Raw genomic sequence first — 27,536 nt, 5'->3', positions numbered from 1 at the left:
TAATTTTTTAAAAACTTTATTTTAACACCTAATACAATTCCAATTTTAAGGATTACTTGCACAAAAAAATAAACACATTTGGTATAAAAATGTATCACTTTAACAGCCTTTCCCCCACAGCCCCCCACCCCCACCCTCATGAACTGCACTCTATCTGGATGCAGAAACATATAAAGACTAATGGCACGAATTAGTTTTTACCTACAGGAGTTTCTGTTTATGTACCCATGTACTCTAGAGGACACCAGCCCACTTTATCACATGAACCATTTCCTTCAGCCTGCTGAATTAGTTTCACAAAGAAACAAAGCTTATTATAAAGGCATTTTAAAAACCATTATCTTAAATTCTTTTTAGAAGCAATGACTTTTTTTTTTTTTTTTTTTGCAACCATTTATATACAGTGTTACATAACAGCTCTGGAGTACAGTACATGCAGCAGAATATACCTGTTGAATATAAAATACTTTTCTTAAAATCTTCATCGTTGGAATTCTTTGAAGTCTAAATTATAGAATGCCCATTACTTTGAGAAAATGGTTGAGGAGTACAAATGTCTGCATATGTTGGCCACTGAAATAATCCAAGGCTAACTGGAATAATATTCATAGCACACCAGGAGTGCATAAATAATTTACTTACATTATTAAAATACAATCCATAAAATTCAAGTTCAAGATCTTATAGGATTGTCTGTGTAAATCCTTTAAGTGGTTGCCTAGAAATGCATTGTTGCTTCTTTCTCTTTTCTTCTTTTTAGAGTCCTATATAAAATGTTTAACTGAAGTTTTTTTTTTTTCTTCCTCAAATGTAATGACTTTATTTGTGTCTACTGCCTCTTCTCTTCATTGCAGCAGTGCACTGTGGACAGTACCATTTTCCTTTTGGAGCTTCTGTCAATCCAACACATCCATAATGGAACCATTCTATAGGGCACTAGAAAGCAAAATTGCAAAAAAAAGTTTTTAGTACTTCTAAAGAATAGAGTATATTAAAATATGCCAGGAGACTGAATATTCCATTTAATAATAATTATATTTGTGAAATCAGAATTTTTAGACCTAGGAGATGGCTTAGAAATCATTTAGTCCAACTGAGAAGCTTAATGGACAAGAAAATGGCACAGAGAAACTATGCATCTTTGATAACTCTGAGATTCATGTAATCTATTCCCATAATCCTAAATAACGAAATAAAATTCACTAATTTTCATTAACTTAGAGAGTAAGTTGAAACTTTCAAGAACAAAAAGAACTGAGATGAGTCTTTTATGCAAAAGGTAAACATATTTTAAATATTTTATTTAATACTGAGCTTTATTTGCTTCCTCAGAAAGTGGAGTAAGCTAGTTGTAATTAGAGAAACAAAGAGGTGCCATGGGTTTCCTTTCTGGTTGTATGTGTTCCTAGAGGTGTAAAGACAGTGTATTCCTCTTTGAGACACATTAAGCAGTTCTAAACTTCCAGGGAAAGTCTTAGTACTCAGAAGAGCACAACTTGGAATGAGAGGAATGAGAGAGAGTATGATGCTGGTACTCACAGAAATCCCACTTACCACTTTCACTAACTGCCCACAAGACAGTTTACAGTGATATTCTTAAAATGGTTGGGCAACATTGTTTTGCAATAACCACAAAGAGCCCAGAAGTGATTCCAGATAGGGCAAAGGAAGGAGGGTCTGACCCCATCTGTGTAAACATGCTGCTGTCAGTTCAGGGAAGTACAAACTTGAGTGTTCCAAACCAACCCTCCTCCATCTTCAGATTGTTTTACAAATTTAAAACTCTTGTTAATTTTAGGATGATGACATTAAGGTTCTGTTACCCCTCTGAAGCATAAGAGAGACAAAAGGGGGCTGAGGTGCAAAAAAGTAAGGAGGAAGACAAAATTACTAGATAAAAATATTCTCAGCATTTAATAAAAAATGTATCTCTCACCAAAATTAAGCTTCCTAAAAAAGAAACGGATTCCTTCCTTTCAAATCTCCTGTATTTTTTATATCAGAGGTGGCTCTTATCAGCTAAAACCTGCAGAGTACAGCAGGAAATATTATACTAATGGGAGGAAAATCATCTTACATTGGATCCTCGATTATCTCACCCTTCACCTTAGCATCATGCTTCCTAAAAGAATGTATTGTTTTAAAGTTCCATTTCCTCAATGTGGTAATGAACTGGATTCTAGTAAACACAATATTCTTTAGCAAAGGGGAAGGAGGGTACTTATAATTTTTGTAGAATGTAACACTTTTGAGAAATACAATCTGCACATAAAACTATAAAATTAGCTTTAAAAATTAAAATAGGGAACACATTAAGGGACACTACTCTACTTTGGAGAGAAATATTCTAGCATTAGCATAACATAACCGACATAACTACAAACCTGTTTTCTTAGACCGAGACACAGTAAAAAAAAAAAAGAAGAAAACATTCAAGTAATAACCACCTGTGATTTTTTTCATTCCTAAGTAGAAAAATTTAATACTTACATCTTGGTTATCACATCCCACCATTTCACCATAAGATACCTAGAGTTAAAAGAAGATTAAATATTTTTATTATGACTATGTAACAAACATCTAAATCCAACTTATTTTTTTATGATACTGTTAGAAAATAGAATTACACTGAATATATAATTACAGTGAGAATCAGGGTATATAGTTCTTTTTCTAAAAGATTTATTTTGGTGTAGGAGCCAGGAGAGATGCACAGAAATTATCTGCTCTTTAAAAGTCTGAAAGAACTTGCTATGTAAACCACTTGGACACGGGAGTCACCTTCATGGGCAATTCTCATTGTAAAAATTTTTAAGTTTCTTTCTTGGTTATTTACCTACTGAACATTTTTACTTCTTCTTGGGTCACGTTAGGTCACTTGTATTATTGCAGTCAACAGTCCATTTCATTTAAACTTCTAAATTTATTATCTATTATATATCTTTTCTCATTTTTCTTCTGCTGTTCATCACCAGCACTTCATAGCACAACCTCATAATTCCTGAATTCAATTAAGTTCTCAGTGAACTGAGTAATTTTGCAGAGTTAACTAGATGGGACATTTTCTGATTCTCTGCACAAGTGATAATATTTTTATATGGTCCTAAGCAGAGGAACAACTTCTCTGGGTATCAAGTTTTTGAGGGCTCTCAATATTTCCCTCAAAGGTCTACAGACATATTCCATCATTTTCTAGTTTTCTTTTGTTATACAAAGAAAAAAATCTAGGGTCAATCTGATTCTGTTCTTTTGTAGGTAACCTATTTTTATTGCCAGGATATTTACAGGATATGGTTTTCCTAATCACTGATACTAGAAAATGTTTACCAGGTGATAATAGAATAGCCAGCAAACTGTTAAAATTTTAAAAAATTATACTGACCATCTCACACTATAAAACACAATAAACTGCAGAGAGATTCAAGATTTAAATGTGAAATAACTGAAACATATCAAGAACCAGACAATACCACAGTAAAAACTAGAAGAAAATACAAGACAGATTTATCAGGGAAGAAGGGTAAAAAAAGCCTTTCTAAGCATATAAGGCTGACTTCATAGAAAGACAGACAATCATAACTACATACAATAGAAATTTTAGAATTAAAAAAAAACTAAACCAAGCAAAATATTTATAATGTACACAACAAAAGCAATAGAAAATTTGGCCAACACCATTAGGGGTAAATTCATAAACAAAGAAATAAAAATGGTCAAAAAAAGTCCAATCTTAATACTAACATAAATTAAAATGTGATACAAAACTATCAAATAGGTACAGCAAATGGTTTTTAAGAGAAAATAATATCCAGTATTGAACAGAGTTTAGTGAATAGGATGCTCATAAATTTCTGGTAATAAATTTCTAGAAGACAGTTTGATACTTGTATCAAATATTTATAACCTAATTTTACTTCTAAAGAATTATCCTAGAAATCAGATGTATAAAATGGGTTACATAAAAAAAAATGCCTATCATAATGTTATTTGTAATTTCAAAAAAAATTAAAACCACTAAAATAATCTTCAGCTAGATATTGGTTAAATAAATTATGGTATAAAATATGACATAACTATGAGAGAAGATTAAAAAACTGACCTTAAAGAAAAATCATGTTCAGTATACCTGATTTACCAACAAAAACCCATTACAAAAAAAATACATACTATGATTCCTACTGTCAAATTCATACACACACGCAAACACACCTGTGTATCTGTACACATATGTTATGGAATGAATGCTTATGTCCCTCCCACCCCAAATTCTTATGTTTAAGCCCTAACTTGCCATGTGACTATATTAGGAGACAGGGGCTATGAGGTGGTAAAGGTTAAAATGAGGTCATAGGGTTGGGTCCTAATCTGATAGAGCTGGTGCCCTTACGGACACCAGAGTGCCCACTCTCTCTCTACTGTGTGAGGACACCGTGAGAAAGTAAATGTATGCAAGCTAGGAAGAGAGTCCTCACCAGGAACCAAATGAGCTGGCACCTGGATCTTAGACTTCCCAGCCCCAGAACTGTGAAAAAATAAATTTCTGTTGTTTCAGCAAACCAGTCTGTGGTATTTTATTATGGCAGCCAAAATACATGTGAGGTATACAGTAGTGGTAAAACAAAATATTTAATTACAGGTTATATCTGAGGGCTGAAATTATGGGTAACTTATGTTTTTCTTTATACTTTTTGTATCATAGCAAACATATATCGCTTTTATAAAAAGGGGGAGAAAAATACACAAATAAAGCAAGGGTCCTTTAATTGGCATAAAAAGCACGCTTAAAAAATGAAATGGGTCTTTTTTTCTATTTTATTCACATTATGCTTTTATAGACATTTACCAGACTTTTACCTGATTACAAATGCAATATCGAGGTTCATTTGGGTCATAGGTCCAATCGACCTGACTGTTTGAATCAGATTCTGGCACTACTGTTGTTTGTTGAGAGATTTCTTGTACAACAGTTGATGATGAAGAACACGAGGACAGGGAAGAAGAGGAGGAGGAAGATGATGACTGCTGGCTCGAAGACTTGTTGTTGTTTCTGAAAAAAGAGTATTAGTTTTATTTGCTCATCATCCAGAAATCACCGAGAATAACTCTTAAGTAAGTGGTATGAAATGAAATGACATCAAATGTACAAATTAATTTCTAACACTAAGTTAAAGTAATCTGATTTAAAAGCCCACTTGTACAAAGCAACAGAGTGACATTTTTAATAAGCGTTTATTTTTATTTGGGATTTTTTTTAAATTAATTTTTTCAATTAACACATAATTGTTTATACATACTTATGGGGTACAGAGTCGACTATCAGTATTTACTTGGGATTTTTTTGTTTTCTGGAGAATTAAAGGTATTCAAAAGAAAGTTCTTTAAAAACGTTTCAAAGTTTTTCAAATAATTTTTAATTGAAGTTCCTACTTGCCATTGACTTAAATTGTACTTAGCACTTTAAAGAATTAACATTAGTTATGGCTACTTTACAGACAGTCTTCCTATTTTTAAGTAAACTGAATACTGTTCATCAAAATCTAACATACAAATACAAAAAAGCATTTGATGAGAATGATTATGGCCATCAACCAACATGTGAATACCTACCATGTGTAGGACAGGTAACTAAAACTGTTAAAACTCGATAGAAATTTACCACTAACCTTATGCTAATTAAATTTTTAAAATAAAGAAATTTACCATAAGCAGTTACGTTAAATTTGGTTAATTAAGATGAATTAATTTTTAAGATGTTTGACACTTCTGTGGTTATTTTACATTGATCATTCTTTTAGGAATTTATTCACAGAAAATACATTTTAAAATAAATTATAATTATCAATTAACTAATTCTTTTGGCCTAGTATTCTTTCATTATGTATAAAACCCAGCATATTAAGTTACCTGAACTAGATGGTGCCAAATGCTGTTAAATTTTCATATTTAAAGCTCATATAATCATCATAAGAGTCTCATATATAAAATCTAGGGATATTTTCATATCACAATTTTGGGGACATAAGACCAAGAATTAAGATATCTTGCTATTAAAATAAAAGAATCTTGTTTTTTAAAAAAAATTCCCAGGGGCCGGCCCCGTGGCGCACTCAGGAGAGTGTGGCGTTGGGAGCGCAGCGACGCTCCGGCCGCGGGTTCGGATCCTATATAGGAATGGCCGGTGCGCTCACTGGCTGAGCACGGCGCGGGCGACACCACACCAAGGGTTGCGATCCCCTTACCAGTCAGGAAAAGGCAAAAAAAATTCCCAGGATATAATTTGTATTTTACACATTAATTTCTGCTGAAAAACATGACAAAACAAGAGGTTATAAATGAAAAACATTTATAAGAGGTTATAAATAAAATGGTTTATCCTAATGAACCAAAGAAAGTAAACAGAAGCAATTTATTAACAAACTCAAATTAAGACTCTAGAAAAATTAAAAATAACTCTAACATGTTTTAAAGACTTTACCCCTTCAAAGTATGGCAGTGTAAATGAAAACTTCACATCTTCCCACCTCTCCAAGGTTCATCCATCCACTGTATCCTGCCTTCATTTAATATACAAAGCTGAGATGCCAAGTAGACTGAGTACTCAGTAAAGGTTTGGGGCTATGGTAATGATAAAACTTACTTGCTCTTTCGACCACTCCGTGAGTCGGCTGCTGATGAACTGGCATTCTGTGTTAATGTTGTCATGAGTGCTGAAGATGATGAATAGCCAGCTGTTTCCCTGGGCATTGAAAATTCTTTTCCCAGCTGAAAGTCATTATTCTTAAATGCTTCATAACTGGCTTTTAAACTTGATGTTCTTCGTCCCTCTTTCATCTTAAATAGACATTTGTTGATAGCATTAACATACATAAAAACATAGATTTTCAAGTTTCACAAGTTACAATATTATTTCGGTTTATCCAAATCAATTTATTTTGTTTAAACTATTATTTTCACCATTGGAATTCACGCTATTTTATATGAAGATTTAAAATCAGTTTTTCACCCAGCTAGGAAATAACTATGGATAGGTAACCTTTTAATTTGGAATATAGACAAACTGTACAGAAGTGAACAAATTCAAGGCAACCTAAGTCCCAAGGCTACAGAGAAAGCCCTGGAGCTGGTAGAAAGAACAAAGAATTGTCCTAGCATGTGATGGGGACTACAGCACGAACCCAAGCAACATGAGCAATTACTGTGAGAAGGATCTGCGTGCTATCTGCATGCTGAATCTATGTTTTACTTCTCATTATCAATCGGGTAATTCCTACATATTATTTCATTAAATAAAATGAGATATCATAAAACTATAATTTTAAAATGAAACTATACAATGTCAAAAAACTCTAATTGTTCATATCCAGTTGTTTCCATTCAGTCTGCCAATGACTCAGACAAAATGTAACATTTTGTTTCTAAACCTTTTACTTTTTACCTGAGCTGTAGCTTGAACTGCTTGAGCTGCTGCCATGGTAATTGCCCCTGCACCAGTTCCTGAAGATAATGAGCCGATGTTATAGGATGCCAGAGGCTGAGAGGAATTTACATTGTAAGCATTGTTGGAAGAGGCTGTGGAATTATTGGTTCGACAACCTGTATAGAAATAAAGAAGAAATAAAAATGGCTACAGAGAACATAATGTTAGTGGGTTTAAAATACATTATTTTCCAGTACAGATATAATCATTAAATTTAAATGTTTCATGTCACTGTAGATTGAATCAAAAGAATAATGTGTTACATTTTTCCTTTTTCTTCTTTCTCCATATATGTAGAATTTAACAAAGTAAAGAAACTGTATGATTCATTAGTCCTGAATACTTTCATTACCCTTATTCTAACACAAACAAACAAAAATCACATTTAAGAAAATAAACTTACCTAGTGTATTTTCCTTAGAGGCATCCGATGTAAGAGTAGATAGAAGAGCTTCAGATTTAAACTTCTTTTCAGGAATATGGTCTGTTGTCGTATGGTGAGAAGCTGGGTTATATTTTCTTTCTGAATATAAATAAAGAATTTGTGTGTCTTTAAACAGTAGAGAACTATGGACAAGGCACAATGCTTCCATCCAGTTATAAACTGGTATAGTTATGATCGGGATTCCTTATGAAATACAAGACATCATGTTTTCTCAGAAGACAGGACAGCAGAACTCTACATCACATGTTTTATTATGAGTGTACTTCTCAGACATTTAAACAACTTCAGTAGCAAAGTACTAAATATAACCTATGATGCATGATGGTTTCACAAACAACATGAGGGGAATTTTGTTTTTAACACATTATCTATCATTTAGAATAGTTTTCAATCAACTCTTCTTTCCTGTTAAATTGATTTGTCAAAAAATGCATGGATACAGTCAGCCAACTAGCCAGTCATCCAATAATGCACTTATTCATTAACCCACCAACCATTTAAGACTTTATTATATGCCAAACATTAGACAAAGTAATGGAGAAGCAAGAATGAAAAAGAAAAATAGCCTACCATAAAATAGTTTATTGTTTGGCTCAGTTGTAACATTCCCTAGAAAGAATCAGGTATCTGTAGGTAAGGAGCATATGCTGCTATTAGCACTACACATTCTCCCTCTAGGAATTTCGGAGAAAACAAACCACCTCTTCCCAAATTGAATACATATTTCCCAAGGAAAAAATAAGTTCATCAGTAACTGCAATGAAAAAATATATCTCACCCCAAAAAACAAAAAAAGGAAGGAAAGGAGAATATACAGATGTTAGTATGAGTTTTTAACTGTATTTAAAACTTAGCTGCACTAAACCAAACTTACTTTCCACTGGAGTATGTGAATGAGCATGGTGATTGTTCACTGGCTGTGAAGGAGTATCTAATTCCAAAGATCCTAGAAAAAAAGAGGCACAGACATACACCACCATTAAATGTCACCACAGAACTTTACACATCAACTAACTACAGGTAATGAGTTCCCTTACCCAGCGGAGGCCTGGCAAGTTCTGATGCATACGCCTGTATCATTTCAGACAGACACGTCAAAGGGTCACCACTGCCAACTGCACTCTAAACTATCCTCTCTCTAAACAATACATAATCCATTTCTCAATATTCACCTTAAGCACAAAACGGCTCAGACATGTTAATGTCCAATTAGGGAATTCACCACAGTGAGTACCGCATAAATGGATGAATGGACATCACAACCCCATTACTGGTTAGATCTAAAAAACTCAACCACTTTTTAATGAGTCGAAGACCTTTTAATGGGAGATTCTACAGTTGAAGGTGATGGGGACATTACTATATGAAAGAAAATTTTTTGATCATTAAAATGGCATATGATAGTATAGACTTCCTAAAAGAAGTTAGGGATTTTGCTTGCAAAAAGTGAGGAACAGAATCTCTAACGCCATGCTTTAAAATACATTTAATGAAATTTCCTGGGTTTATTTTTGATCCCTTGAGATGAAATTATGGCAGGGCACAGGGTGGAGCAGTTTTTGTAATTTGATCCAATTTAGTTTCACATGTCTGTGTCTTTAGAGAGGATGCTTTATTAACCTTCCTGCAGTACTGAATAGGTATGAATTGTCATTACTCATAGCTACCATCAGCATTTCAAAAAAAAAAAAAAAATCAAAGCAGCTATATATTTTATTTTGTCCCCAAATAGTTAATATCCTCAGATAGGGTTCCTTTAGAATAAAAGTATCAGCGATAAATTAGATGATCATCTAAAGTGATGGATCTACTTTTGAATATAAAAATGCAACCATGGATACCACGATAGATTTGTGACTGGCTCCTCTAGCTGACTTCTAATGAGAACATAAACAGAGAGATACATAGCCTAGCACTATAAAGAAACCTTTTTTTTTTCATCTTTGTGCAGAAACAGATACATATTATTGTTGCTGAAATGCACCAAGTTAAAAACAAAACAAAACATGTTTGAATGCTTTAATTAAGTTGTAGTAGAAATTAGCCCAATACTAACTTGGTTCAAATTAACATTTAGTGAGTGCCTACTCTGGTCCTAGCACCACACTATCTGCTTCTATGTAGATTACCTATTGATGTTTAAAGAAATGCTAAATTAGTTAAGAAAACAGAACTCATGCTTCTATTTTTGGGAAATCTCCTGAGTTAAAGCCAGGAATTGGTGGGGTAAGTTATAGCAGGAGATGAAGTTGACCCTTGCAAGGAAATATTAAAATGGCTTCTTGCTGATAAGGGAAAGTTTAGGAAAGACTTCTTTAAGAAAAAGAGGAAGTGTTATGGAACCAATTAGACTCTTTCTCAGTACATACAGCTGAGGAAAAGCCTTAAGCAGTTCTTAAGGGAAAAAAATGAACACTCTTCCTCAAAGCTTAAGTGTATAAAAGGAAAGGCAAAGTCAGTACATTTAATGACAGATGGTTAATTTGTTTCTTGATGGTTACATTTCTTTAAATCTTTGTTCTTACCACTCATCTTACTAGCATATGTGGATATTTAAAAATGAAATGACTTAATATGTTATTTTCATACAGAATGAGTGGATGATATCCTATATTACCTCTCAGTATCCATGACCCAAACAGTTCCAACTGCTAGGGTCCAAGCTATCTAACCCAGATGCCACCATCCACTGAAAAGTCTCTGTGGGACAAGTGTCTCTTCAGTGATTTGCACAAGTACTGTCCAATATTGATGGAAAACTGTAAATTTTACTTACGCCTCTCTAATATTTCTGTAATTCCAGCATTATCAGCTTCCAGCTCCATTTTAAACTTAGCCAGTTCCTGATCCAGCTTTCTCAAGTGTCGATCTACCTGTTTCAAAGAAGATCAAAGATAACCACCAAAATTTGGGACACTGTTAAAGTGTCAGTTTAATGAGGAAATCTAAATGGTTGTTTCTTTTGTGAATCTGCTTAGAATCATTGAGCAAGTTAATTAACCTATGCCTCAGAATATTTTAGTCTATAAAATGAGGGTGCTAAGCTAAATAGATTTTTAAGAAACCAGAATTCTCAATTTGTTAGAAAATGTTCTATACTCCATTTTCAGAAGTGGGGATGTGAAAATTAAAGCAAAACTGAGATTAGGGATTTGAGGGTGGGAGGAGGGGCTGTGGGGTTGATAACTTTCATAATATGCCCTGTGATTACTTTCAGCCTAATCTCTTCCTACTTGTAATAAGGCCATCCATACTGCCATACCATAATAACTGTTATTTAGAATAATGAAAGATCCTCAGTCTACAAAGAGGCTACTATACTCTATACATACATTTCCCTAAAGCAGGAAAGTGGACCATAATGCTTGTAAACATTTATGTCAAGGGTTGAAACAAAAGGGGTTTTTAGCCAGAAAACTCCATTCCCCAAAGAGCCTGATTAAAATGATTTTATGTGTAATACTATTGCCCTAGTTAAGGTGGAAAAATTTTATTTTTTCACATACCTACAGATCTTTTGACTAATTTCAGAAAGTTATCATGCCTCAAACTAGTAACAATGTCTTAACATATTTTTAAGCTTTATAGTAACTATTTTTTCAATACTTTTTCAAACTTACTACTTTGAAGTGAAACAAAAAACATGAATTCTTTTAAAAATATTAACATTATATTATTGACAACATCCTTTTTCAAAGTCTAGTTTCACACTGGACCACTGCTATATTTAGGAATAACTTTCTTACAAATTTCAAAATGTGCTATGAAACAGCATGAGGGCAAAAATTTAAATAAGACTTTCAATTTAATAATGTGTATCTAACGTGAGGAAGAAGGGGAGAAAAGCAGCAAAAGACCATGTACACATGTTAAATGCCTGGGCCGGCCCGGTGGCACACTGGATAAGTGCGCCGCTTGGGAAGCGCGGCGGCGCTCCCGCCCAAGGGTTCGGATCCCACATGCAGACCGGTTCCCGCTCACTGGCTGAGCGAGGCGCGGGAGCAACGCCGAGGGTTGCGATCCCGTTGCCGGTCCCCGGTCTGGTACGGGGGCAACACTGAGGGTTGTGATCCGTTGCCGGACACGGAAAAAGACAAAAGACAAAAAAAATAAATAAATAAAAATAAATGCCTATAGGCCAGATAATGTGCTTGGTGCAGTAGATATCATATCTTTCTAGCCCTCACTCTAATCTTTGGAGATAGACTATCACCTGGCTCCATTTTATAAGTGAGGAAACTAAGGCTAAGAGGGGTTAAGTGACATGCCCAAAGTCATATAGATAATGTGTTAAGAAAAGAGAAATAACTTTTATCTATTTGTAATAAACTGTGCTTCACCATTTACCTAACATTGCCCTCTGAAACTATGCATGTGGGAACCAATTGTTTTTTAACTCAGAGTAAGATAATTGAAGTTAAAAAAAAAACTAGTAATATTATCCTATTATTTATATTTTGCATATTAACAGCAACCATTGGGGTGTTGGTTTGCGATTTTTCAATACTTTAAAGCCTAGTTTTCCCTCCATCTTCACATACAAGTTACTTTTCAGAGCCTGGCAGAAGTTGTTATTAGAATATTAAAAATCTGATAGGGTGACATATTATGGACACTTTCTCCTATTCAAAGAACCTGCAGGTAATTGAGCATCCTTTAATGGAACCTGCCTTCCAATAATAAAGTGTGAACACAGACCTCTGTCATTCAAGAATATCTCTTTCATTGTCAAAATTTAATCTCAAGGGAAATCAGAAAAAGTACTTGTATTTAAGTTCCGAGACAACTTAATGCAATGAAAACATTCCACAACTTATTTTTCTTACCTACAATTATCCTAATAATAAATATTGAGTTCCTATCGTGTGCTTGGCGCTGGATAAATGGAAGATACATCAAGAATGGGAAAGACTACTTGCCTCCACAGGAATTAGAATTTAGCTGACAAATATTTACATAAGATTTTTAACATAATAAAGATTTAAAAAGTAGATAGTCTAGATGTAACAAATAAGCAACAGTTGAAAAAGAATCAGAAGCAGCACATAAAGAAAAAATATAACATTGGGCTATGGTAGGTGCAAAGGAGGCATAATGAGTTAGTGAAGAATGGATTGTGTTGAAACAGATGGAAAGAAGGAGTAATAATCAAAAAATGTGTAGAGACAGAAAGACAAACAGTATGCTCAGAGAGAAAGAAAATACAGTGTGGCTTGTATTAGGCATATATGCACAGAGAGAAAGAAAGTTAGAACTTTCTCTCAACTTGGTTGGAAGGGTGGGATTAAGGTAAGATGAAGACTATTTTTCATACCATATACATCCCCCAACCCACTCCCCTCTGCATTTACCAATTGCTTCATTTTATTAAATATGTTACTGATAAAGTTTATTACACATGAAAGTGTGGAAAATGATGAAATTTCCAATACTATATAGCTCAGAAAATGAAATAAAACCCAAAGAATTAATAAATCTAAAAACCAAATTCATAATTAAAATAAAGACAGAAAGGCCTTAACCACCTCATGGTGGGTAGCTCTGTAAGACAGCTTCCAATCATTCTTACTTCCTAATACATAAAATAGATTATGAACTGATTAATGTTATAAGCAATTATTAGGCAATGAGAATTTTTTAAAGAAAAATTTAACACTGCTATACTAAATCAAATCAGAAGTCTGAAAATGAGTTGACCATAAGAATTAATTTGAGCTATAAAGCATCAGATACTTAAACAGTATTATATAGCCATAATAAGAGCTGAATGAACCTGAATGAAATCTATTATGTGCACTTCCTCTTCCTAAATGATTCTGGATTGGTAATGAACCTATTCTAGCTGATCATCATACATAATGATTCCACAGGTATCAGGTAAAGCAAGGACCTAAGTTACCCCACCCCTCCACACACACCTGACCCCATGAGACTGACTCATCAGTAGTAAAGAGGGTTCTGATCCAATTGAAAGAGATTCTCCATTAGCCACAGATTCCTAACACAAGGCTGACCACAGAGTCTATTTATTTGTTCCCCATTCAATGTCAATAAATTCTACCCACAAGAGTTTCCTTATCCTACAACTCCAAATCATATTCTACAACCCCAAATCATAACTGCTACAAGTTTAAACTCATCCTTTTTCTGACCTCTTTAGAGACAAAGGAAATTCAGTCAATATTATTTGTTATATATTCATGATATAAAGAATTTAAGTCACACATGGCTCTAATAAATTTACAAAACCTCAATCTTTAACATTTTTGCATAGAGTTGTAATACTTTGTTCTTTCTCTTTTGGCGCTCGTTGATTTCCAATATTCAAATGTTAAAATGTGTCATTGATAGACCCAAATAAAACTAGATATAGCTTTTAAAAATTTCTACATGACCTGTTGCTTCCTTACAGTTAAATTTTAAAATTTAGATGTCTAGCTTGTCCTCTCAGAATAAGCAATCAGTCTATTAGGTTTTATGTTGAAATCCATGGCAATAGGAGATAAATTTCTATACATGAAAAGATCTGGTAATAGTAAATAAGGAGGGTAAATTCAACCACAATGGCAGAAAGGAGGAAAAAGGAACCACAATGGCAGAGTATTTCTCTAATAATCAGTAATGAAAATGATTCTTTATATCTCTTAATTATATTCAAACTAGATGAAAATTTGGGCCATCCTTAGGCTGAATCAAATCCTTAAGGCTTTAGCCTAAAAACTACATCTAATGATCTTCCTAAAAGACAATAAGGACAGGAGACAAATCAAAAGGTCAAACTCACATGATATATTTCCTTAATTAGAGTATCAGATGAACAACTCTCAGATTTATAGGTAAAATGTGAATCTGAAATATAATCATCTCAGGAATAGGCCAGAATATAAAAAAAGAAGCAAGTTCAAGGGTATTGAGCACTGCAAAAGACTGCTAAAATCATTCAAGCATTAGCTATAAGCTCAAATTTTATCAGAGTATATATAAGTCAACTTTATTAGGTATTATAATCTAATACATCTTTATGACAGTGACATCTGGCAAAGGAACACAAATGTGTTTAATAACTATGAGTATCAGGATTCTGGAAGGAAATTATTTTAACGATATAGATTTTTTTTTCTGTTGGTCCAATTTCACTAAAACAACTACTGAAATAAATTGTCAATTTGTTCAATTGGATCCCTAATCCTACAAATTTCTTCATTTGCTGATATTATACAGTATGTTTTCTTTCTTTAATAAATGAGGTAACCAGTGCAGTGCTGTTCATAGGAATAAAATATTTACTATGGATTTTAAAGAGTAAATAAAATACTTCAATGAAAAAAGATACAACAGAATACCACGCTATGTAAAACACTGAGGGAAGAACTCAAAACACAATTTATATATTAAACTGTTGTATCTTAAAACCTATAAAAATAATACATGCTTGCTTAAAGTTACTATAATATAATATACCTCCTTCACTGACCTCTTGCTGTTTTTAGAATAAGAATCACACTCCTCCTTGGTGGGCTTACAAAGCCCTCACACGTGAGCTCCTGCCTGCTTCCTTCCTCTTCCTGTTCTTCTTTCTTAGTACGGATCACCCACACTAGCCTCCTTCCTACTTCAACATGCCAAGCCTTCTTCTTCCTCACACTCTGTTCTTCTCCCTAAAATGTTCCTCCTTTAGGTCTTTGCCTGGCTGGTTCTTTCTCATTTTCCAAATACTACCTCAAATGTCCTTAGACTACACATATCCCAACTACATGCTCAGCAGCCTCCCCAGTCTCTCATACTCTATTCTCTCCCTCTTCCCCTCTCTCCTCTCCTATCCCACAATGTTTCCTTCCTCCACAGCACTTAACAGCATCTAAAATAATCTTTATTTAACAGTTGCCTGTTCATTGCCTGTCTCTATCATTACTGCCACCCAGCACCAGTGACTGTCACAGCTGGAGTTCTATCAACATTTGCTGAATGAATGAAAGTTACACTCTCCCACTACATAAAACTGTATAAATATAAGTACCACTGTTTATTGGGTAAGTGATCTATAAATAAAAATTACTGTAGTTTTACATTTACACTATGTATCATCTACACATCTTTAAAACACACTAGCATTCTAAGTTATCAAATTTTAAATTTTATCGTAACATAATTTCTGTGACTTTCACTTGGATGTTTACTGTTCACATTTTAGGGAGAATAACTAATTTGACAGGGTCATTCTATTTAGCAACCTCCCTAACTGAACAAATCAATAATTCCCTTATGTTTAACAGTAATTACTTATAAGGCTAATAAAGCAAATTTCCTACACTCAAGCATAAAGTGTTCAAAGACCATAAGACGCCATGGCAATATGCGCTGGACAAAGCACAAGTGTTCCAAGGAAGGTACATAATTGGTTTTAATATTTTAATAATTTATTCATTATAAGCAGTGCTAGTTTTTCATTTATGTTTATAGTATCACATTAGTAAATTTTTCTCTTAAATTTCATTTAAAATATACCTAGTAGATAGATGTTCCAGGTGGTATGCAGATATTATAAATACCATGAACAAGGGAAGCAAATGATTAAGGTTTGGAAAACACTGGGCTAGATCACCTGGAAAGTACTTGTCCTTCTGTTCACCATTCAATTAGTCTATTGTGTCAGGCTCTGATGGCACAAAATGACTATAAGATCTAACAGTTTTAATTTTATGAAAATAATAAAATAAGACTTTACTCGGAATGAGTTAACTGGATGTCCAAAATTATCATTACAAAGTATTGTTCACTTTACCATTTAATAAATCTGTTCTGTCAAATTTAAAAAGGAAGTGCTTTAAAAGCAAAGAAATAGAAAATAGCAAAAAAATTATTATAAAGTGAAGGATATTTTTAGTTAAAATGCCCAAAACATATACATCACTATAAGCTTTAATATTTTAAAAAATGCCTCTCTTGCTAAATACACATCTGAAAATCCTGTTTTAGAAGAACTTTGAAAATGAGCTCATTTACATGTCAGGGAAGGAAATCTATCCAAATTGAAAAAAACTAACAAATTATGAGAACAATCTAAAAATAAGGATACCAAAAACAGTTGAGCAAAGACAAGGATCATAAGATTGAATGTTTGGTCTCCTAAAGTGATGATATAAAAAAAAACAAAACTCGCCCGAATTACATTACTTTCACTTTTCTTGAAGACATACTTTGTAAAGAAGTAGCTATTTGCACTGCAGTCTATCCTTGTTTGTCCATCAAAACAGACCAATCACAGCATACTCTATTATCTTTTGAGAAACCGCCTCCCAACGAAAATATATCTGACACCAACAATGACACCATTAAAGTCTATATCCCCAAGACTCATAATTTGGGAGTCATATTAGTGCTTTTTCTTCTCTGTTAACATATTCAGGTGATTTTGTTCAACAAATATGTATTGAGGGATAACTATGCTAGGTTCTGAAGACACTAAAATAAAAAAACACAGCTCTTGATATTTATAGTAGGGAAGACAAACACATGAGCAAAGGTAAATAAGTAATTACAATGTGATTCAATCAATAAAAAAATCATGTGAATAACTGATTTGGAAGCTGGCAGGATTATACTGGGGAACAGGGTAAGGCACAAACTGATAATTACCTACACAATATCTATTCTTTCTTTCTTACTGACAGAATCCCACATATTTGGGGTAGCAACGAGTCCTGTTAAACATTTCTCAGCCTCCCTTGTATCTAGAAGGAGCCTATAGGATATAAGCAGAAGTCAGTAAGTAAGATTTCCAAAAAGACTAAAGAAGTTGACTGAACTACAAAATGTGCCCTTTTCAGTAATTCCCTGTGGCAATTCTTCTTCTACCTGCCCAGAATAGATAGAAGAACTAATTAGAAGTTGCCTGGGACACTGATGACATTGGAGTTGCCATACAAGCTCTGGTCTGCCTCCCCAGCAGTAATTATATGAGAGAGGAAAATAAATCTTTCGTTTATACTACTCTTAAACCACTGCCTTTTCTGTTATAAGCTGTCAAATCTCTTCTCCTGGACATAAATTATATAAATACCATGATAATTGAGACTGCTAATAAAGAGGCAATGCATGTTCAAGATTCTGAAGTATGAAGAAAAGTTTGTCAAACAAACATGAAAAGGAAAATCATTCCAGTTGGGGAGAGTGATACACACATAGTATATTCACTGTGGATAAAGCATGTGGATGGTGGTGAGAGCTGGAGGACAAGAAAGGGATGCAGTTAGAGATCTGGGGTCAAAAAGGATCCTGAATGACAGGAGAGAGCAGCCATACAGTAGTATATGAGCAAGAACATCAAGGCAAAAAGAATGATAAACAGCATTACATTTCCCAATAGAGTCGGTTAAAAGGGACTGAAAAGTGCCCAGTGGATTTAGCAATGAAGAACTTAAGTTTCAGAGGATTGGTAAATAGAATCCAGATTGCCATAAATTTAAGAAAAAATAAAGGTGAGGGAGTTTCAAAGAGACTGAATGAGAAACTCAAAGACAAAGCTAGCTATAGTAGACTCATGTGATCACAGCAGGATTCATGTGTGTTTGTTTGATTGTCTGAGTTCTTTTTAAAGATGAGGAAGACCTAAGCATGTTTAATCACTGTGGTACAGTAGCCGGTAGAAAGAAAAGAGGGTGAAGATAAAAGAGAGAAGGCACAAGTGATGCAGCAAAATCACAGAGCACATGGGAAGGGATGAGAACAAGCATAAAAGCGGAGGAATGAAAAGGAGGAACACCTCATCCTTTGAGATTAGAGGTAAGAGAGTAAGGCCATAGGAAGACATGAGGTTTTGCAAAATTACTAAGCAGGAGATATTCCATGAAGTTCCCACAGGATACCCTCAAAACATTATTCTCAATGCAAGACAAGACCACATGATTGGAAAGGGGATGTCTGTCTGACAAGTGTGGCATAGTTTTGGAATAGCCACTGGGAGGAATAAGAAGTGAAACTGACCAAATTCAAATACAAGGACCAACAAGTAGCATCAGATGTAAAAGGTGCAAATGATAATGAAAACCATGAATGTGTAGTGGCACCAACTGCACAATTGCGTGAAGTTCCACAGTTGTGCCAGCTACCTGTGAAGACTGGTGATTTTTAGAGCAAGTAAAAACATGCCATAAGACAGCAACAATGTGGGAGGTACTGATATGAAAAGAGTTCAACCACAGTCTCGATTGGATAGGAAAGAGCTGAGAAAGTAGAAGAAAATGAAGTGTAGACACAAGAGGAATTTCAGAGGTAGAGTAATTCCAAGTGATGATCAGGTTCAATCTGTGGCAGCAGAAGCAAATAAGTATTTATAAAAGTCTAAGTAGATGATGACTAGGAAGTAAGATGATTTCAAGAGAGAACAACTGTGAACCAGGTGCCAGTTCCTCAATAATTGAAGGAGACTGATCTAAAAGCCATTAAATTATAGTGACAATACAAAGTAGAGGATAATATAGACGATTAAATCTCAAAGAGGAAGGGATTTTTACATTAGAGATATAATGGTCACCTGAAGTAGCAACAAAGTATTTAAAAAGGAAAGAAGGGAGGGTGGAAGAGAAAAAGAAAATTAATAAAAGGAAGAGGGCAGAGGAAGGGAGGGGAAAAGAAAGAAAAAAGGCAGACCTAGAGATACCAGGAGAATGAGAGAAGAGAGCTTCAACTTGCAGGGCTGAAAGGGCAGAAGTGGCTTCAGGAAAGCAGAAAATTCCAGTTGGAGAAATGAAATGGATAGAGTCTTTAAATAAGGAGTGAATGCCTACTATCTGCCAAGATAAGAGCATTATGTATATATTAATGCCAATCCTCCAGTAAGGTATAAATTAATACTACCGTATTACAGATAAGGAAACTGAGGTTTGAGATTAAATCACTTTTCCAAATTCACGCTGTCAGTGAAGTGTCTGAGCTGGGTTTGAACTCACTTCAGTATGAATTCATTATGAATACTCACTTTTTATCACATTTATTGTACTTTATTAAATTTATTACCTCACTTGCCAGCATAGCTATTCTACTTCCTCAAATAATTTATTAAGTTTTACTTTTCATTCTGTGTTTAGGCCATTATCTCTGAGTGAGATGCTTTCTCCTCAATACAACACCTAATCCAGGCCCCTGACCCTCTGAATAAATTCTGTTCAAAATTCATAATACCCTGTAAGAAATCAAAAAATAACTGTGCATTACTTCAGTTTTTACCAGATAGCCCTTAATACTCAACTGCCTTAATCTTTATTTGTTACATCTTTCTATATGGGTTCCCCACTTTGTGGGTTTGTCTTCCCAACTAATTTACAGACACCTTGAGGTCAGAAACCATTTCTAGTATTTATTTTTTATTCCTACATTATACCCAGGTAAAATTCCATTATATCAGGCACAGAGTGGATGAACAGTGTGGTATATAAATAAAAGCTGAATGCACATACACATATTTAAAATGCATACATTTCTGTTACATATTTTTTCTAAATACAAGAGTATCTTTAGTAAAGGTGTAAAAAGCAGTAAAATAAAAATATTAAATAAAACAAAGAATAGAATCAAAGTGCTACATGAATTAAAAACCAGGTTGTCTCTAAATGAAGACTGATACACACGAGTCATTAATATAAGGAAGAATGTTACTAAACAAATTAGTCTTAGGTTCAAATGTATATGTCTTTTTCTATGTTTATAGATATAATTCAAGACTGAGACAAGAACTTTTTGTTTTCATTCAAGCTACAGCTTACTCTATCTTGCTTTAGACATTATCTTTTATAAATTTTTTTTCACAATAACTCTATGAACAAAAGAGCCTATGTTATTACAGCCATTAAAATATTCTCACTATATAAAAACTAAACATTCTCTATGGCTTTACATAACAAATATTTTATAGCTTAGTATAAGCATTTATAATGCACACCATGTGAGGTGTGTATCTTTTATTTTCTGTCTTGCTCACCAATGACATTTTACTTATAGGTATTTTACTTACATGTTCAGTAATAAAACTGTACCTAGAAAATACTGCAAAAATAAGATATGAAATCTACATGCTAAAGTTAACCAAAAGTGAGCATTTGTTTTCTACTTTAACTTATTTTGAAGCAAAAACAGAAATGTCTATTTCCTAAAGTATGTATTTTAGGAGAAGATGCTTCACATAAAAAAGAGCACCATAATTACATCAATTTGAGAAATATTGTGTATTATATCTGTCCTTGGTGATTTCAATCTTTTAGAAGTGCTGCAGCAAAAAATAACCCTTTTTTAAAGTTTACATAAACTAGTGTTTCCCAAACATTTTTGCCACCTGACCTAGTTGGCAAGTACTATCTATTCATGTCACTTAGATAAACACTGATTCGAATGAGTCTCTTCATTTTAACCTGACTACCAAGAACTCTTATCAACACAGTACTCTTACCTGTATTTTACCAGAAAACAATCTCAAAATGATATATTAGGCAAGTAAACACACTACCTTCAGAAGATAAGGATTAGTAAAATACAGTTAAACACCAATTCTTGTTAAAAAGCAAAAAAAATCTAACATCGAATACAATCTTACAGTAATACAGACTTGGCTAAAATGCAAGGTTCTTGACCTATTAACTGACACTATGGATTCTCTATCACTCTTCCACAAAAAAACCAAAAAATAGACACTGAACTCTCAAATTAAATGGGATAAAGAGAGCAATACTTCAGTTTTAGTCTACTCTTCCTATTACATTTAAGACAATAAAATTTAAAACATAATCCATAATACAAGTAGTATAGCATAGTATACACGTTAATTTTACTTACCAAGTCATATATCTGGTTTGCCAACTGTACTTTCTCATCTGCATCTTCCAAAGCTTTATAGTAGTCCTGAATTAAAACATTTTCATTTCAATAATAAATTAATAACTTTAAAATATGCATGTGGAAGACAAATAACTGCATTTTTATTATCCTACCTTGTCATCACTGTTAGTCACTTTACATTAGCAATAAACATTCTATTAGGGATATGGTGGGGATGAGGAAGGATTAGAAATTATGGACAAGGACCAAGAATTAAACAAAGATGTTCGAAATTCCTTGAAAACACAGATAAAGAGAAATACCATTCATTCTAGCCTCTAAAACAGAAAAAAGCTTTGTGAGCTAATAGTATTTAAAAGAAAAAAATAATAATGATATGATTTATCTAACTTGTAAAGCACATTTATACTCCATTTTTAAAACTTTTTTTATAAAAGTACAGCTATTCAAAGAATTCTGATCTGCATATCCCTGTTTTCCAATTGTCCTATAACTTCCATTTTATATTAGGTATAAATTCATACAACTCAACCTGTGCTTTAGATTTCTCCTCAGTACAAATAATTTTTTTTTAAAAAAAAAAAAAAGGAAAAAAGGGGTTCTATGAATTGCCATGGGATATCAGACTTTTGGGGGTGTATTCAAGTTGCACTATACCAAGAATTTAATAGGTTAAAGGGATGACCAATGACTTTGGGATATATGTGATGTATATACTCACACAAACCTGGGCTTCCAGGTATCTTCCAAGACAGGACCACTTCTGTTACAGATTCTGATTTTTTTTTTTACTACTACAGACAATCTTCCCTCCATGTGATAGAATAAATAATACAACTACTCAACTTGAAGTTTACAAATTTCTTTCTTAGTTGATCTTTGAATAATTCTATGAAAGTTGGGTGTAGTGAGGCTTTACTACTTAACTATATTAAAAGACCTTTCGATGTCACACAGCTAAATGGCAGAGTCATGACCAAACCCAAGCCTTTTAACTTGTTTTTCTAGTGCATCCCTGAATCAACTAGATCATACTTTTAAAGCAAACTTTGGGGTATGAGGTGATGCCAGCCTAATCAGGAAAAAAGCTAGAAGTACTAAAAAGTTAATAAAAACTCAAATTCCACATTCTAGATCCAATTCATGTACAAACTTAGTTTTTTATATAAAAACACTTTTTCAGGATCCTTCCAATTCTCAAAATTCTGTTCTTCTGTGAGTCCACCAACTTAGATACATAGCAATATATAAAATATGGTTCAACATCTATTGATTTTCACCCCAGTTTGTGGCCAAAATTGGAATACAGTATTATATCTCTAAAGACAAAGCAACTTTAATTATATGTAACTAGAAGAAAAAGATGTACTTTTTAATGGTTCTGTAACTCTCTAATACCCACTAATTACTGAAGCCATTTTTATAAACATATACTTGTACATATTTGTGAGATATGGTGTGTTGTTTCAATACATGCATATATTGCACAATGATTCACTTCACATGCTTCAGTGATTAAAAATCCCTATAAACAATAAATTATTTAAATTTTAAAAAGCCATTGTAACTTTCCCTCACTTTGATATCCAGAAAGCTATTTAATTTTAAAATATCTTTTTCAGAGGCCTCATATTTATTAATAAGTCATTAATAAATTTATTAATATTAATCATCATTAATATTTATTAATAAAAGTGTTGCACGTACTTTTTTGATGGATGCCATTTGTTCCTCTCTCCACTCAGGTTTATTTTTCTTTGCATTCATAAAGAATTCACTGACTCTTTGTTCTAGTTGATCCATTGCATCTACAGCATAATAAAAACATTTCATATTTAGATGAAAAAATTCATATACTAAATATACATGCTTTGATTTGGGGAAAGAAAAAAATCTGATAACAGACGCTCTTTCACTTGGCCAGTAACTTAAATATGTTATGCTTTGATTATGTAATTATATAATGCCTTAATTACCTTAGTTTAAAAAGTTATAATTTTCCCTACTGACAACTTATTTTTGTTATTTCAAAATTTTTCCCAATAATCAAAATAGTCTTCAATGCAGAGTGAATCTATACCATAGTTTTTCAATAGTACAGCCTTTGGGTCAAAAGCTAATGGAATTAAATCAGCTGAATGTGCCAAAATACAATTGCTTATTGAAAGCATCAGTAGATGCAGGCGACCCCACACCAAGGGTTGCGATCCCCTTACCGGTCACAAAAAAGACAAAAAAAAAAAAAGCATCAGTAGAAAATCCTTACATTTCTTTCAATTAAAAAAAGTGATAAAAAGATTTTAATCATTTGCTATACGGCATTAAGCTAAGCATCCCATCATTTCATATCACAAATGAAAGTAGAGGGTACAATCGTCTATTCACTTAATACACTATATTATTTATTCTAGGTAAGTTTTTCCCAAGATATGTGCCAAAAATAGTCATCTCATTGGATATCTGCTAAAAAAGGAAAAAGAAAAGGGATTCTGTTGTTATGTAAACTGAAGAAAACGTTTATACCTTATTCTTCTTTTGAGGATTTACAGTACATAACAGCTTTTTAAAGATTCTGAGAAGTCCCACGATCAATCTTTTTAAAGTATTTTCCTTTGTTTAAATAAACATTTCCTAACTTATTTGACACAGGTCTCTTTTTATAATCCATAATACACTTTTGAAAATTCAAATTATTGTAAAAACCACAATTATTTAAGAAAACTGTAATTTTTATAATCTAAGTCCAAATTGTAGAATTTAAAATTTGTAATGATGATAAAAACATTTAAAATAACACCTACCCTTTATCAATGCCTATCTTGTATCAGGTACTATGCCTTCTAATTTATGTTATTTTTAATCCTCAGATGATTCTCTTTTCACAGACAATGAAAACCCCTCAGATAACGAGGGTTAATGCAGTCAAGGTCAATGAGTGAATTAGTAAACTCCCAAAATAAACTGGTATCTACCTGACATGAAGGACTGTGCTCCAACCTGCAGAGAACACTACTTCAGCAAGTATTCAGCATTTCAACTACATTAAAATTAAAATGGATTTTGTAAGTTAGCTGGAGAACTACACATACAATTCCACACTATAGCCTACTAAATAGAAAAGGGTGGCTTCCAAACCATATCACCTTTTATTATGTACCACATGAAATGACAAGAGGCTGAGAAAAGTATATTCATGAACAAAGAAGTGTGTGTATGGTGGTGGGCAGAGAAGCAAGGGGGATAGGTTCTCAGCTATACTAAGCGGCCCCTGAGCTACCTAATTACAGTCCTTGCTCTTTCACAGAGGACCGTCAATTTCAGGAAAAAGACACCAGACTACCAAGCCATTACTGAAAGAAAAAGAAAAGCCCACTAATTGCCAAAGTTTTATTACAGCAGACAAGAAGCTTTACAGTAAAATCTCATTTCCCTCATTAATTTTAATTGAGAAAATGAACATGCTGTTGACAATTGAAAGTGTATCCTATAATGTGTGACTTTTCAAAATTTGACATTCCAAATTCGCCAGCGTCGCTACAGATGTACACACAATCTCGGCTTCTGTGTTTTCCACTACTGAAAATTTTTGAATAAAATGAACTTGAACAGAAATAGAAATGCTGAAACCTAAGTATAATGCTGAAATCCTTAACGGCTTGAGTCAAAATCTTCTCAACATTTATTTTGATGTCCACTGAAACATACAGCTACGTTCTCAATGAAGGCAAACACGTCTGCACAGTCCCAAACTCGAAAAAGGAATACACGTGTCCCAATGCCTCCTTCTCTTGTAAAAGCCACAGGCAAAGGAGCGTGGGAGGGAAGGAAGAGGCGAGATTCAGCACTGTCGTTCTCTTTGACAACTCCTTATGTACTAGCAGAGTGAGCTGGAGGAGACTCAAATAGCAGGAGGCGCTAGCGTCGACGGCAAGCAAGTCCGGCACTGAACGCGCGCAGCGAACAAGAGTAAAAGGCGCCGACTTACTCTGCACCTGCAGATCCATCTCGCGCATCTCCGTGAAGCGGTCCCGCAGGTCCATTGGAAGCTGCTCAATCACTGTCAAAGGGAGAGTCCGTCAGAGGGGCGAGGCCAACGGCAAAGGACGCGCTTACGTCACTGCGTGCGTGCAAGCGTGCGTCGGGGGGGAGGGAGCCAACAGCCCACAACGAGGCTGCCAGTTACCGTGAGAAAGAAATATCCCCCGCCTCCCCCTCCCTCCCGCCATCCCGTCTGCCCGTCCACTCGCGCTCTCGCCCGCCCGCAGGCCCCACTGGAGGCCCCCGCCAGCGCCGCGCACTCACTTTCCAGATAGTCCTCTAGGTACAACATCGCGGCCCTTAGAGCTGGGGGAACCAGGGGGTCCAGGGGTTTATTTGTGTCACTCGCTGTCGCCGGAGTTTTGTCCCTTCCAATATGGCGCCTCCGCTATCAGCACCCGCTCGACTCCGTCAAAAAAAAAAAAAAAAAAAAAAAAAAAATCCACTTTGGCGACTGACGGCGCTTGCCTCACTGCCGGCCGGAGATGTCATTGGCTGGCTGAAGCGATGACGTAGCCAGGCCGGTGCGCGTCCCCGCGCCTTTGTGGGAAGTGTAGTTTTGTTTCTCCTGAGCGAGGAAGAGGGCGCTGGCAGTTCTTCACGTGGAAACTACGAAAACCAGGCGCCGTTGCGAACGGTGCGCAACAGAATCTGAAATGCGGTGCCTCTGTTTATTTGTTGATTTTTGCACGGGGAATGACGGGAGTTGTATGCGCTTGCAGAGGAGAACTGGGAACAACTTTTCACCTGTTCTTTGCTGTGATTCCATGCCCCGGCGTTTGTGAGTCATGAGTTTCAAGTAGTGCTAGGCAAATAGCAAAGGTTCTAAACGCTAGAATAATCAGCTAAGTTCGAGCATTTCAGGTGGTTTAAAACAGAACTCTCCTGGAGCTGGTCCTTAGTATTCACGCCTAAAAGATAACTGGGACATCTAATTGGCTTCCATGTAATTTTAAAGTAGTGTATAATGAGACTCTGGAGTGAATATGCATATCCCAGATTAAAAGAGGCACAAATAGTCCTTAATATCCATTTATCTCTATATATTCTATTTTGCGGTCCGTCTTATCGTCATTCTAATGTACCTGTAGTTGATCTATACATACAACCTGCACTGGCAGGAAAAAAAACAAACAGGGAGCAACCATAAATAACGGTTGGAACCTTAGTATCTAATGGCCTGTAAGGATTAGCAATAAGTTTAGATTATATTGAGTAAATAGCCTGTGTTATCGGTCCGCAGTCATGGGAGCTGTCTTTTTCTACTTTTTGACTTCTCCCGCCAAATATTCACCAATGATATATTTAGTACTTAACTGCTCAGTTTCTTTCTTTCTTTTTTTTTTTTTTAATTTTCATAAAAACCCTCGCACTCAATAAATGTTAAGTGTTGTTATTTTCCACGCTTCTTTACTTAGCTTTGGTTTTTTGTCAGGGAAAATTGTCTTCAGTTCATCATTTAATGTTCTATTTCTATTTTTTTACATTGGGAATTGAAACTAAGTTTGTGTTTCCTATTTTCCTACTTCATTACATACTGCTATACTCAAGATTTTTTCACTGCTCTTAATCAAGATACTATTCCTGTCATATTACTAAATCTCAACAGAACCTACTTCCCTCCTAATAATTACCTAGTTTATTTTCTGTTCTTGTATCCAAAATCTAGTACCTTCAGTCTTCCTCACTCCCTCCTTCCCTTCCTTCCTCCCTTCCTTGTGGCTGCTTTTAAGATCTCTGTAATATTTT

At 34.4% G+C, this 27,536-nt stretch overlaps 1 protein-coding gene across 2 annotated transcripts; it reads right to left on the bottom strand.

Moving 5' to 3' along the window:
• ING3 (inhibitor of growth family, member 3) lies at positions 1 to 26,214 on the bottom strand. Of its 2 annotated transcripts, XM_008567341.1 has the most exons (12): positions 26,052 to 26,214; positions 25,735 to 25,806; positions 23,457 to 23,557; positions 21,747 to 21,812; positions 10,699 to 10,795; positions 8,797 to 8,868; positions 7,881 to 8,000; positions 7,436 to 7,593; positions 6,638 to 6,831; positions 4,855 to 5,047; positions 2,491 to 2,529; positions 1 to 936 (listed from the first exon to the last, which is right to left on the bottom strand). In XM_008567341.1, exons 1-12 carry the CDS (start codon positions 26,077 to 26,079, stop codon positions 820 to 822), a joined length of 1,257 nt encoding a protein of 418 aa, XP_008565563.1. In that variant the 5' UTR covers positions 26,080 to 26,214; the 3' UTR covers positions 1 to 819. The 2 variants fall into 2 exon arrangements, 1 of the variants encoding a protein (XP_008565563.1); XR_550126.1 differs by lacking the exons at positions 1 to 936; positions 2,491 to 2,529; positions 4,855 to 5,047; ... (1 more) ...; positions 7,436 to 7,593; positions 10,699 to 10,795 and having other exon boundaries at positions 7,913 to 8,000; positions 26,052 to 26,192.
• Between the last annotated feature and the right edge of the window lie 1,322 nt (positions 26,215 to 27,536).

This window comes from Galeopterus variegatus, unplaced genomic scaffold (genome assembly GCF_000696425.1).
Source record: "Galeopterus variegatus unplaced genomic scaffold, G_variegatus-3.0.2 Scaffold311, whole genome shotgun sequence".
Taxonomy (NCBI): Eukaryota; Metazoa; Chordata; class Mammalia; order Dermoptera; family Cynocephalidae; genus Galeopterus; species Galeopterus variegatus.
This window is presented reverse-complemented; position numbering and strand designations above follow the sequence as displayed.

Excerpts from the sequence above, each read along its gene's own strand:
- ING3 (XM_008567341.1), bottom strand. The coding sequence starts at position 26,079 with ATGTTGTACCTAGAGGACTATCTGGAAA. Across the intron at positions 25,807-26,051 it reads CCTAGAGGACTATCTGGAAA|TGATTGAGCAGCTTCCAATG; the intron begins GTGAGTGCGCGG and ends TCCCTTTGACAG. Across the intron at positions 8,869-10,698 it reads TACAGAAATATTAGAGAGGC|GATCTTTGGAATTAGATACT; the intron begins GTAAGTAAAATT and ends CTTTTTTTCTAG.